Source organism: Geotrypetes seraphini, chromosome 1, assembly GCF_902459505.1.
Source record: "Geotrypetes seraphini chromosome 1, aGeoSer1.1, whole genome shotgun sequence".
Classification (NCBI taxonomy): Eukaryota; Metazoa; Chordata; class Amphibia; order Gymnophiona; family Dermophiidae; genus Geotrypetes; species Geotrypetes seraphini.
Genome location: NC_047084.1, coordinates 210,878,059 through 210,891,472, shown reverse-complemented (window position 1 = coordinate 210,891,472; position 13,414 = coordinate 210,878,059). Strand labels below are relative to the sequence as shown.

The window sequence follows — 13,414 nt, the reverse complement described above, 5'->3', positions numbered from 1 at the left end:
ATGAAAATGTATTTATAATTGAGAATTCTGTTAGCCATCATGGAATTCTGGTATAATCTGTGGCCAAACTTGTCCATGGTACGGCCCTCCCTGCCTGGAGGGACCGCAGCGTAAAGCTTAGATGGATGAGCTTTCTTTAAAGAAGATTCCACTACCAAAGACTGATGGGATAATTGAGATTTCTCGAAGCCTTTGAAAGGTACTGTGTGATCCCTGGATTCCAGTTTAGATGGAATAGCTGTGATGGAATAAAGAGTTTCCATATTCCTTAAGAAAGTTTGCTTCAATACTGGAGTCATGGGAAGCCTCAAGGTCTCCTATGTCTGCCAAGTACTCAGGTGTATACTTGGAATCAGAGTGGAGATCCAGTTGAAGAGCTTTTCCCATGTCGAAGATGAACCTGGCAAAAGAGGCAGACTTCGAGGCCGAGGCATCTTCAGGAGAAGGAGTGTGAGACTGAGGAACTACTGAGTAGGAGGGAGAAGCCTCTCTGGAATACTGAGACAGAGGCTCAGAGTCCAAGCACACAGTGATTGAGGAAGCTGCACTACCTGCATGAGGAGGAGTCAGTGAATGTTTGCACTTCAAAACCCTCGATGGTGAAGTTCCTGGGGTTCGAGGAACAGATTGAGTTGAGGCAGGAGGAGAAGGCTCCCTCGGAGGCGGTCTCGATGGAGGAGTCCTTGACCTCGATGGACTTCGAGGAGAAGCAGCCGGTGTAATAGCTTTGCGAGACTTATGTTTAGATTTGGAAGAAGTCTCAGTAGCCTTGGATAAATGAGGCATAGAAGTCTCAGTATCCAGAGAAGGCGAAGGTTTCTGTTGTAGAGATGTCTCCTGAGGAAGCTTGGAAGCGAGATATTTCGAATGCCTCGAGCGATGCTTCGGTCGAGGTGGAAGAGACTGTGTCTGAGGAGTAGGTGAAGAGTCACTGGATGAGAACCGGCGAGACTTCCGAGGCTTGCCTCTAGGTGCTTCCACCGGGGTCTCAGACTGCCACTCAGGCTGACTCACAGGAAGCAGGGTCGAGGACGGAAGGAGTTGAGCCATGACCGAGGAAATCTGCGTGGTCAGAATGGCTTTTAACAAGTCCTCGAACATGGGCACCGAGACAAAAGGATCAGGTCTTGAAGGTGCAGCAGTGTGCTCCAAGGAGGGTGACCTCAAGGTTGAGTATTCCCAATGCTTGGAGGCACGCTTAGCTGGAGGTCTAGTCGAGGCAGGTAGGCCAGCAGATATGGCCTAGGATGCCTGTGACTCTGGAGGCTTCTTTAGGAGTAGTACCTGAAGGAGAGACAGGAGACTTACCCGTTGAGGTCTTCAGAGGAGCTGCCGCCGAGGCCTTCGAGACTGAAGGAGTGCAGGAGCCCAGGAAGAATAAAGCCTCTACAGCTGAGAGCAGGGGGGGAGGAGCAGCAAGCCAGAGCTGGGAAGCTGAGAATTATGCTAGACACGTTAACAAAAGAGTGTATGCACCAGTCCCTCTACCTCGCAGGAAATTTCAGCCAGAAGCACACAGGCAAGAAAGGAATCCAGTTCCCAGAGAGAGGTTAGCTTGGGAAGGGAAGGATTCTGAGGAAGAATTTGCGAAGCCAAAAGCAAAAGGGAACTGCAGACGATGTACAAGATGCAGGCAATATTTATTAAAAAAGGAATTGCATTGATATTACAACCTTATTACCAACCTAGGGACCCAACACGGTCCGTGTTTCGGACAACACTCCTTCCTCAGGGGTCCATGGTAAATAAGGGATAAGGCAAACTATTGCCTTCTTGAACCAAAATCTTGACGAGAAAAAATGACATCATGCATGCAAATTTGATAGTGAATCAATCGCTGTTTTAAAATCAGCCAGGAATTGGCCAACAGCAATTGACTCACTATCCTTTAGTGAATCTAGCCCTGTGTGCATTAATATCTGTAAATTGCTTAGAATTTGGCAATTGTACAGTATATAAGGTTTTAAATAAATAAATATTCCCCCAGATTCTATAAAGGGAATGAAAAATTGCATGCTATCCTGAGATGCACATGCAACTAAATAGGCTAACTAGCCAATTTGTGCTAATAATTGAGTGCTAACAATCATTTAATTGCATTAATTAGCAACAGTTTTGATTTGCATGCACAACTTGCTAAGCACCAGCCTATACAAATCTTATAGTGCCCAACTCAAAAGGGGGGGGGTGTAGTCTTGGGAAGGGTATTCACTAAAGATGCATGCAATATTGCTAAATAGCAGTGATCCATGCCAGGATTTACACCAAAGTTTGGGGCAGAAATCGGCTCTAAGCGTTACTCCATAAAAGGCACGCAAATCGAGTGTCATTTACAGAATAGAACGACACGTGGATTTTTTTCAGCGCTTTTTTTCATCCTCATTTACTGAATCTAGTGCATTGTGGCGGCATACCACTCCCTATGCAGTGCCAATACAACAGGAGAGTAAACAGTGATGTGCCGGGTAGGCAAAGGCATGGATGAAACGTCATCCCAAGCAAATGGAGAATTTCTTCCTTCTCTCCTCCCAAGACATGACAAACTGGAAGATGTTTTGAATACTAATCTAGGGTGGAATTTCCCTCTACCTGGGCACATCAACATTTCTATGTATTTTGCACCAATGTCTTTGTCCTAATACTGTCACAGGTGGACTACAGCCCTCTGCAGCTCCAGCTAATTCTGAATGCTGTTACAGTACTAATAGAGGGCTGCATGTGCTGTGACATAAGAACATAAGAATAGCCATACTGAGTCAGATCAATGGTCCATCTAGCCTAGTATCCCGTCTTCGCAGAGGCCAACCCAAGTCACAAGTACCTGGCAAAAAAAAAACCTCAAATAGTAACAGCATTCCATGCTACCGTCCCATGTCTGTCTCAACTTTTCCTCCAGGAGCTTGTCCAAACCTTTTTTAAAACCGGCTACATTAACTGCTCTTACCACATCCTCTGGCAACGCATTCTCTGAGTGAAAAAATATTTCCTCCTTTGGGTTTTAAAAGTATTACGCTGCAACTTCATCGAGTGTCCCCTAGTCTTTGTAAATTTCGATGCAGTAAAAAATCGATCCACTTGTACCCGTTACTACATTGTACTCTTCCTACAAAAACTGCACAGTATCTTACAGGACCAAATTTAAACATCTATACTGTATTTGATTTTCAAGGTCCTCATACAAAATGGGCCAGAGTACTTAAAGAATAAACTATTTCATTAAACACTTTTAGATCTCTAATGTCCTCTCAAGTAGCATTACTATCTATACCCAGGTCAGAAGAAATCAGATGAGGAAATGCCTGCCTTTGAGCCTTCTCAGGAATAGCCAAACTCTGGAACTCACTCCCAGAGAGGTTACTCCTAACTCAAAAGACTATCTGTACTACAGGAAGTAGGTGAAAACCTGGTTCTTCTCCCACAATTTTAATACAAATGGAGTAAATTGTATAGATGGGATCTATAAAATCAATGCCCCCAAAAATACTGAGTGGTATACTATAATCCATGCCTAAGGTAAGGAGGTTTATAGAACCTTATGATCAGGCCCAGCACTTAACTTTAGGTGCATCCATTTGCATTAACTGAAATGTGATTGCATATCCATGCGCCTAAATTAGGTATAGATGGCTCTTATTCTCTAATTCTATACATACATTTGAGGAATGCACTGATCCACCCATGACCCTCCCATTTTCGTGCCCCCCCCCCCCCTTTTTGGCAATATGCATAAATTTTAGGCACAGATCCCATGCCTAAATTTGCACACATAATTTAAATTAAATCCAATTAGTGCAAATAATTGCTTGTTCAGAAGTCCATTATCTTTGCTAATTGGCTCATTATTCAATTAAGTTGTATTTACAAATTGGTCAAGTGCCCACATTTTGCGCACACAACTTAAAGAGCATTATAAAAAGATTTAGGGGGGGGGGGTGCCTGACTATCCACTCGCTCCGTCCTTGGACTGGCTTACTTCACACCTTGTAACTTAGACCAGTTCTTCATATCTTATTCATTTGCCTTCAATTTAGCCATTCATCTACTGTATTTATCCAGCAATCTTGTCCTACCCATCTTGTACCACATATGTATGTCAACTGCCTATTAATATGTTTCATTTATTTATTCAATTTTCTATACCGTTCTCCCAAGGGAGCTCAGAACGGTTTACAAGAATTTATTCAGATATTCAAGCATTTTTCCCTGGCTGTCCCGGTGGGTTCACAATCTGTCTAATGTGCCTGGGGCAATAGGGGGATTAAGTGATTTGCCCAGGGTCCCAAGGAGCAGCGCCACACATTGGGCTCCTTTTACTAAGGTGCGCTACCGTTTATAGCGCACGTAGGATTTTAGCGCTTGCTAAACCCACGCTATGTTTCTAGAACTAATGCCAGCTCAATGCTGGTGTTAAGGTCTAGCGTGCGCGTTAAGGCCCTAACGCACCTTTGTTAAAGGAGCCCATTATATCTATGTTATTTGAATGTTTTAATGGTTTCCTATTGAGACACGTCATTTGTACTATGCTGATATCACGAGTATCATATTTTTGCTAAATGGATTTTCCTCTATGTTACCTATAATGGTATCATTCACATTCTCCTGACATTTCTCAACTTCTGATATATGATTTTTCTAGGGAGCTGTGAAGTGTATACACTTCCCCCTCCATATTCACGGTTTTGCTAACCGTGGGGGTTTTTTGTTCCCAGGCTCCGCCCCCTAATTTGCATCACAGGAAATCGCTGCTCCCAGCGTTTCACAGAGAAAATCGATGCTCCCAGCATTGTACGGAGAAAATCGCTACACTTGCAGGTCAGGTTATTCGCAGTTTTGTGTCTTTATTAGGGTTTTTTTTTTAACAGAAAAACCGTGACTAACATACGACATGACAATGGTGGACATGACAATGAAGCCGACGGCACAGTACGCAGCAGCCACTAAAAGAACGAATAGAATGCTAGGCATAATCAAGAAGGGTATTACAACCAGAACGAAAGAAGTTATCCTGCCGTTGTATAGGGTGATGCTGCGTCCGCATCTGGAGTACTGCGTCCAATATTGGTCGCTGTACCTTAAGAAGGATATGGCGTTACTCAAGAGGGTTCAGAGGAGAGCGACACGTCTGATAAAAGGGATGGAAAACCTTTCATACGCTGAGAGACTGGAGAAACTGGGTCTCGTTTCCCTGGAGAAGAGGAGACTTAGAGGGGATATGATAGAGACTTATAAGATCATAAAGGGCGTAGAGAGGGACAGATTCTTCAAACTTTCAAAAAATAAAAGAACAAGAGGGCATTCGGAAAAGCTGATAGGAGACAGATTCAAAATGAATGCTAGGAAGTTCTTCTTTACCCAACGTGTGGTGGACACCTGGAATGCGCTTCCAGAGGACGTAATAGGGCAGAGTACGGTACTGGGGTTTAAGAAAGGATTGGGCAATTTCCTGCTGGAAAAGGGGATAGAGGGGTATAGATAGAGGATTACTGCATAGGTCCTGGACATGTTGGGCCGCCGCGTGAGCGGACTGCTGGGCACGATGGACCTCAGGTCTGATCCAGCGGAGGCATTGCTTATGTTCTTATGAAAAGTTATTCGCGGTTTTTCTGTATTTGCTGCCATGCTGTTCCCCTATTACCGCGAATGCGGAGGGGGAAGTGTATATTTCTGATACCGTAACATGAAATTCCTATTACTGGGATTCAATTTGCAATCTTCAAGTTTACCTCATTGATTGTATTTATCCTTATGTTTAGTCAATGTACTATTGTTTGTTCTGTAACAAAGTTGTAAGGTTTATGTCAAGCTGTACCTGCTGAGTGAATCTCTTCATAAAGCTGGTTAACAAGTCCCAACAAATACATAAATAAATAGGGTTCCTCTCCATGGGCTCCTTTTACAAAGGTGCGCTAGCGTTTTTAACGCACGCACCAGATTAGCGCGCGCTAGCCGAAAATCTACCGCCTCCTCAAAAGGAGACCGTAGCGGCTAGCGCATGTAGCAATTTAGCGCACGCTATTCCGTGCGTTAAGGCCCTAGCGCACCTTTATAAAAGGAGCCCCGTGTCTCTCTTTTCTTTGAAACAGTTTGTCTCCATTCGCGGTTAGCTCAATTTGGTTACTGCCTTGCGTTTTCACCTGGTACCTTTACGCATCGAAAAACAAACAAGACTGTATCAATAAAACCAGCTTACCTGCAAGTGATGGAAAATGTTTCATTTGCAGGTATTTTAATGGTTTCTTTCTGGATGCTGAGGCTAGGCACATCACCTGTAAGTAAAATTAACATATCACAAAACAAAATCAACAAAAATTGAAGCAACAAGGGAGGGGGGGGAACCCCTCAGAAAGAGAAATCCATTAGAATATACAGAGCATTTGCGCAAAGTGGGTGTGTTTATGGCTCCGCCTTGCACAAATGTGCAGTCCGCACAGTTACTTGTCGTTTGTGCCAGCAGAAGCTCCTGAGCTCTGTCATAACAGGAAGAACAGGCAACTGGCCTCGAGCTAAGCAGCAGAGCTCTGCAAATTCAGAAACCGAGGGTGGAGATCCTGTTTTCCTGCACTGCAAAACTTCAAGGTCTTACGAAAGAAAGTGAGACATTGAAATAAAGTGAACCCCTCATCCGATGATCGTGCTCCACTGGGACAGTGCTCAACAACATTCCGTACAATAAATCGGGGATCTGCCTGCCAAGAGACTGCTGATGAATAATTTCTGCCAAGAAATCATTTGGCATAACCATGCAATAGAAATGTGAGGGCATCTAACCCTGTCTGGTTGTTTGATTTTTTTTTTTTCCTTTATCATGCTTGCCATGTGTTTCCTATGTTTTTGAAGTCTAGTGATTACACGCAGAAGCTGAAAACATGTTGTTCTTTTCTCTGTCCCAAACACCCTCAATTTTAAAGAAAATGCTGACATAATCTCCCTAACACACGCCAGAGAGCACACCATATGTGTGTGTGTGTATACAGTATAGTATCATATTTATATATCTCAAATAAAATGCAAGATAAATATCTCTATATAATTAAGTGCTTGAGAAGATATTTTCATATGAGGAATCATGCAGTGCCTGTTAAGTAGTTTGAAGTCTGTAAGCCCAAAATTACCCTCTGTGGCCAAAGGGCAGTATTTGCATTTTAAATAATCACAATCTTTTACCTCAAGTGGTAAAAAACCCTAACCCAGTGCTTAACTAGAATTAATTCATAGTGAACCTTAAGTCGTTCATGCAATTTTAGTTTCATGAATTAACATTTCTGGCATGACTGTTCCAAATAAAATGGACAAAATACCCAAAGCATTTAATATCAATAACACAGACAGATCAACCATAGGGTGAGTCAGAGGACACCATAATCCTTCCATCCTGAAGGAAATTATCTACCACCAAGAAACAAAATATTACTGGCAGCTCAGGCCAGGAGTCATGAGTGGGCAGCAGTGAGGGTCATTCTCCTGTGCCCCTCTCTGGCATTCCAGTAATCCCTGCCCCTTTCCAGGAAGCCCTAGAGCCAGGGCTTAATTTGAAGACAAAAAGGAAGTGGAACTGTGGAGCTGGGGAGGGGCAACAGGATAGTTGGGGTCAAGAGCAACAGAAAAAGAAGGATAGATGAGGGAGCAGAGAGACTGTTCCATGCTCTGTTCCAGACTCACCCTTTCCCTTTTCTTCCCTGCAGGCTGTCTGGAAGGGAGGGGATGGAACAAACATCCCTACTTCTCTGGAATCTGAAAAAGAAGTTGGGGAGAACTGGATTCCAGGCCATTCCTCCAGAAATTAAGCCCTAACTAGGAAGGAAAAGGGACAAGGACTTCATATGCTGCCTTTCTGTTGGTACAAATACATTCAAAGCAATTTACATATACTGTATACAAGTGCTTTTTTCTGTCCCTAGTGCAGGGGTGTCAAAGTCCCTCCTCGAGGACCGCAATCCAGTCGGGTTTTCAGGATTTCCCCAATGAATATGCATGAGATCTATTTGCATGCACTGCTTTCATTGTATGCTAATAGATCTCATGCATATTCATTGGGGAAATCCTGAAAACCCAACTGGATTGCGACCCTCGAGGAGGGACTTTGACACCCCTGTCCTAGTAGGTTCCCCATGTACTCAATTGTTTTTCTTTACATGTTGTCTTCCTTTTGTTCTTACCCTATTTAATTTGTTTGTTTTTATTTTAACTTTTTATTGTAAACCGCCTAGATTTGCCTTCTGGTTTTATATTTATGGTATATTAAATAAATTGAACTTGAACTTCACAATCTAAGTTCTGTATCTGGGGCAATGGAGGGTTAAGTGACTTGCCCAGGGTCACAGGGAGATGCAATGGGAATTAAACCCAGTTACTCGGGTTTTTTCAGCCCACTGCATTAACCATTAGGCTACTCCTCCAGGAAATAAGCCACTTTGAAAACATGTATTTGCATAAAAGCACATAAGGACCTCGAAAAAGACTACAAAGGGTTGGTGTAGTAAGAAATGGGGAGGGGGTAGAGAAACAGACAGAGGATCAGGCATGAAGAGTCAGTAAATCCCCGACAGGATTAAATGGATCCCTTTCTCACACCTAAGGCCTGCATGCTGCCTCTAGGCCTATTCTAGCCAGAATGGGACAATTCATCGCAGCCACGATGAACTGGCTGCGATGAATCATCCTATTCTGAGAGGAAATGGAGCACAGGGAGAAGAGGGGGGGAGGATGGAATTTTGGGGAGGTAGGGGAGAATTGCCACCCACACACTGAACTGCATGGACAGAGAATTGGGAGTGTGTTGGGGGATGAAAACCTCTTGGAGGGGGGGGGGAGTGTTTACCTGCAATCTTTCTGCTGTGCCCTTCCCCTAGTGGTGGTAGTTTTTGGTGCGATGCCTGAGTCAAGCTGCGGGAATGGTGGTGGCATGCTGGACCGGGGAGAGTGGAAGAGAGAGTCATAGATGATAAGGACCATGCATCACAGCCAATTCAGTGCTGAAATGGTGGCGCTGACCTGGCTGCGATGAATCATAAGAACATAAGAATAGCCATACTGGGAAAGACCGAAGATCCATCGAGCCCAGTATCCTGTTTCCAACAGTGGCCAACCCAGGTCCCAAGTACCTGGCAGAAACCCAAAGAGTAGCAGAGATTGTTATGTCATAATGACTCATTCCACCAATGCCTAAGAGCCAATCTCATCAGTGATGTCACAATGCCTCGATTGTCCTATGCTTGGCTCACATAAGAGCACAAGAGCTGCTGTACTGGGACAGACCGAAGGTCCATCAAGCCCATATCCTGTTTCCAACAGTGGCCAACCCAGGTCCAAAGTACCCAGCTAGATCCCAGGTAATAAAACAGATTTTATACTGCTTATCCTAGGAATAAGCAGCAGATTTCCCCAAACCATCTTAATAATTGGCCTATGAACTTCTCTTTTAGGAAATTATCCAAACCTTTTTTAAACCATTTAAAAAATTCAGATTAGTACACATAAATCGTACTAGTTACAAAAGCTAATTCATAGACCCTTATTGCAGAAAATAAAATGCCATTCATTCTTGTAAATGTATCATCAGATCATGCAAGGGCGATAAAGCTACAGTATCTTCCACCTAGTCCCCCTAAACCTGTGGTTTCCAACCCTGTCCTGGGGAACTCCCAGCCAGTCGGGTTTTCAAGATATCCCTAATGAATATGCAGGAGAGAGATTTGCATACCTGTCACTTCCATTATATGCAAATCTCTCTCCTGCATATTCATTAGGGATATCTTGAAAACCTGACTGGCTGGGGGTCCCCCAGGACAGGGTTGGGAACCACTGCCCTAAACCTTAACAAAATGACTGAAATAAAATAAGTGAACAGTGAGCCCAAGTCATTATCAGGTCACATAGTACCATTAGGTAAAATACAAATGCACTAATTTGGACTTCTTCTGGGTTGCCTGACTTCAGTGGAACAAAGGAACAACTGTGGTTGCCTAAAATGCACTAATGTACATCCTGGGGAAAAAAAAAACAACCCAGGGCTAATCACTATTCACAGAAAATCATAGCTAAGTATATATTAACTCAAAAGACTTGTAACGGACGAGTTAATTCAGAGCAACTGTCTAGTCAGTCTACAACTTGAGGTTTCTTCTATCTTTCATAAAAACAGTATTTATTTATATAAAAAATGCACCTCATTTTTATCTCTTTAATAACTTTTCTTTGTGACATCCTCTTAAAAAATAGTTAACTCATTGGATAACTACCAAACGGCATGTCACATTTATTTCAGTCTTTCAAAAGATTGTATATTGAAGTTCTTGGAACCCCAATCACTAATTCTCAGATCATATATACACGACTGTTAGACAAAACATAAATCAATATTTTGGCTTTTCCTATACTTGAACATCCACAGTAGTCTAAAATGCACAAATGCACATTTAGATGAAAATCCATTTCATAATCCTACAGTATTCCACCACTTGCCTTGGCCGGTTATTACCCATTCTTTCTTGCCACATCATTGTTATTATTGTTATTATATTCAGTCCACTTTGTTCATACTCTTGACTATTCGAGAAGCTCTGTTTCCCAAATACAGTAACTTTTCGTTTAAGCACAAGTTGAATAAAAAACAGAACGCCCCCCCTTCTCCCCCGTACCTGAAGTCACCTGTGCTGTCACTGAGTGGCAAAACCAGAGAGTGATCACCAGTAGCTCCAGCCCGAGTTCCATCGCTCACTACAGACTCGACTCCGTTGTCTGCATCCAAATCACAATTCTTTCCGAAAGACAAACCAAGGATCGCAACCGCGGATCTGCCGAGCTGACCAAGAACCCCTTTAATTTTCGCCTGGGAATATGCAGGGAAAAGGGTCTTCAAAGCATTAGTCCGTTTCCTTCCGCTTGAGAGGAAAGATTTTCCCACACGTTTGAGCGCAGGAGACGCAGCAACATCTGGAGGGTAGGAAGGACCACCTGAATGTGCTCTTGCTTCCCTTGTGGAGAGAGGGCAGGGAATTATAAGCCGCAGTAGCAGGGTTCTGCTTGTTTACATAAAATAGGGAGTTTCAGCTCTAAGAATGACTTGCCCCCCTGCCTTTGAGTACAAAAATCGATCCTAAATCCATCCCATAACACCTCCCCTTAATCCTGCCTCCTTGCCTCCTCCCCTCCCCGAGCAGCTGCATTTGAAAGCGCGGACCTCACGGATCTTAACTGCACATCCTTAAAAATCTGAGGCCCGTGCCACTTTTAGTCTCAGCATAGGTTATGGCTCTGACAGATCTCTATGACAATTTAGCTCCGGTTGATCCTAATGCTTTTCCCTCCCTGAGACTAAAAGTGGCACGGACCTCAGGGCAAAAGTTTTGCCACTTTTAGTCTCAGCATAGAGAGGGAAAAGCACTAGGATCCGTCAGAGCCAGAACCTATGTTGAGACTACAAGGGGGAAGGGGTAAAACGCGGACCTTGTGAATCTAAACCCACACGTCCTTAAAATTATGAGGTCCGTGCCACTTTTTATGTGTAATCTTTTTTTTTTTTTTTTTCAAACAGAAAAGCAACCTACAAAGTACAAGCAACCGTGGAACAAAAACAAAGTAGAACCAGAATACAAAATAGACTAACCCCACACCCTACGGACCTCACGGATCTTAACTGCACGTCCTTAAAAATCTGAGATCCGTGCCACTTTTAGTCTCAGCTTAGGTTATGGCTCTGACAGACCCTAATGCTTCTCCCTCCCTATGCTGAGACTAAAAGTGGCAAAACTTTTGCCCTGAGGTCCATGCCACTTTTTAGTATCTACATAGGGAGGGGGAAAGCATTGGGATCCGTTGGAGCTAAATTGGCATAGAGGTCTGTCACAGCCATAACCTATGCTGAGACTTAAAGTGGCACGGATCTCAGATTTTTAAGGACGTGCAGTTAAGATCTGTGAGGTCCGCGAGGAAGAACCCAGTTATACGTTTTTGTTACACTCGCTGCTTTCCTGCCTTGCACCACTATTAAAGACGTCAGTGATGTATCCATACCCTAAACTAAACTAAACCTTAGGTTTGTATACCGCGCCATCTCCACAAGCGTAGAGCTCGGCACGGTTTACAGAGTTAGGATAGAAAGGAACTCCAATGAAGGGTTAAAGGAAAGGAGCTAAGAAGATAGAGAGGGACAAGGGTACTAGAGAGCGGGAGGTGTTAGATTTTTGAAAAGAGCCAGGTTTTCAGGTGTTTGCGGAAGAGTTGGAGGGAGCGTGAATTTCTGAGCAGGGATGTGAGGTTGTTCCAGAGTTCTGTGGTTCTAAAGGGTAGAGATGTTCCTAGTTTTCCTGCGCAGGATATATCTTTTGTAGAGGGGAATGATAGTTTCAGTTTTTGGGAGAATCTGGTGGAGTTGGGGTTTGAGGAGTTCCAAAAGAGTGGAATAACGGGAGGAAGGATGCCGTGTAGGATCTTGAAAGCTAAGCAGGCACATTTAAAGAGGACTCTGGAGTGTACTGGAAGCCAGTGAAGCTTGGACAGGAGTGAAGAGACGTGGTCGAACTTGCCTTTTGCGAAAATAAGCTTATATGTGAGCAATGGAATCAATGCCCCTCACACCACTATGTTTTAGATTAGGGATGCTATGTACAGATTGACTAATAAAAAAATAAAAAAAAAAGAACAGGGTTATCGAAATCTATCCAGGTAACCCTTAAATTATCACTACTCGGGTCCCCTTTCACTGAAGAATAACGGAAGAGCTTGGGAGAATCTTGAATTCAAGGCGTTCTACAAAATGATAAAACGGCTAGGTTCCTTTTCATTTCAACTAATTCTGAAGAAATGTGTGCCTTATTTCCAAAACAATTCGTTATGAATATTGTTTTCGTTACCCCTGTAGAAGATAACGAAAAATACTTCTTTTTGAGAGCTAATTAGAAAGGCCTGCCAATTTCCTTCTAAGAAGCAGAGAAGATACATATGCTGGTGTCTGGAATCTTTCTGACCCTTGAACCAAGTATTAGTATCCGGGGAACAAAAATGTGCATTCTTTGTTAAAATTAGACTCATTTAAAAAAAAAAAAAAAAAAAATTACTTTCCTGAATTCAAACTTCAGTATTTTAGCTAGGTTTTATAAGTATTTAGTGGGATATAACTGCTTAAAACATTCTTTTATAAAAGAGAGTGTACAGGAGAATCGCAATAAATGGTAAGATGCCCTTGAAATGAAAGTGTCGAAACCCCTTTACTATCATTTATTTAAATGTGACTGAAAGTGCTACATCTGTTCAAGAAAACAACTCGCTTTTACAATGCATCGCAATGGTATCTTTTACAGAATAGTTATGCGCTCCCTAACCCAGTATCTTCATGGAAAATCCTACATAAAAGTTTAAGACATTAAGGGGGGAGGGGGGTGGGTATTTTTAAATATATTTGAAATAAAATATCTTA

The 13,414-nt window shown here is 42.9% G+C and overlaps 1 protein-coding gene across 3 annotated transcripts in view; it reads right to left on the bottom strand.

Annotated features, from left to right (window-relative positions):
- Positions 1–10,968, bottom strand: part of KDR (kinase insert domain receptor) — a 115,541-nt gene extending 104,573 nt beyond the window's left edge. For 2 of the 3 annotated variants that reach the window (XM_033945273.1, XM_033945281.1), the window contains exons 1-2: positions 10,638–10,968; positions 6,191–6,266 (exon numbers count right to left, since the gene is read on the bottom strand). In XM_033945273.1, coding sequence (XP_033801164.1) covers positions 6,191–6,266; positions 10,638–10,710 — 149 coding nt within the window. In that variant the 5' untranslated portion in view covers positions 10,711–10,968. Of the gene's footprint in view, positions 1–6,190; positions 6,267–7,659; positions 7,792–10,637 lie in introns of all 3 variants that reach the window. The other variant, XM_033945291.1, reaches the window with a different exon arrangement.
- Between the last annotated feature and the right edge of the window lie 2,446 nt (positions 10,969–13,414).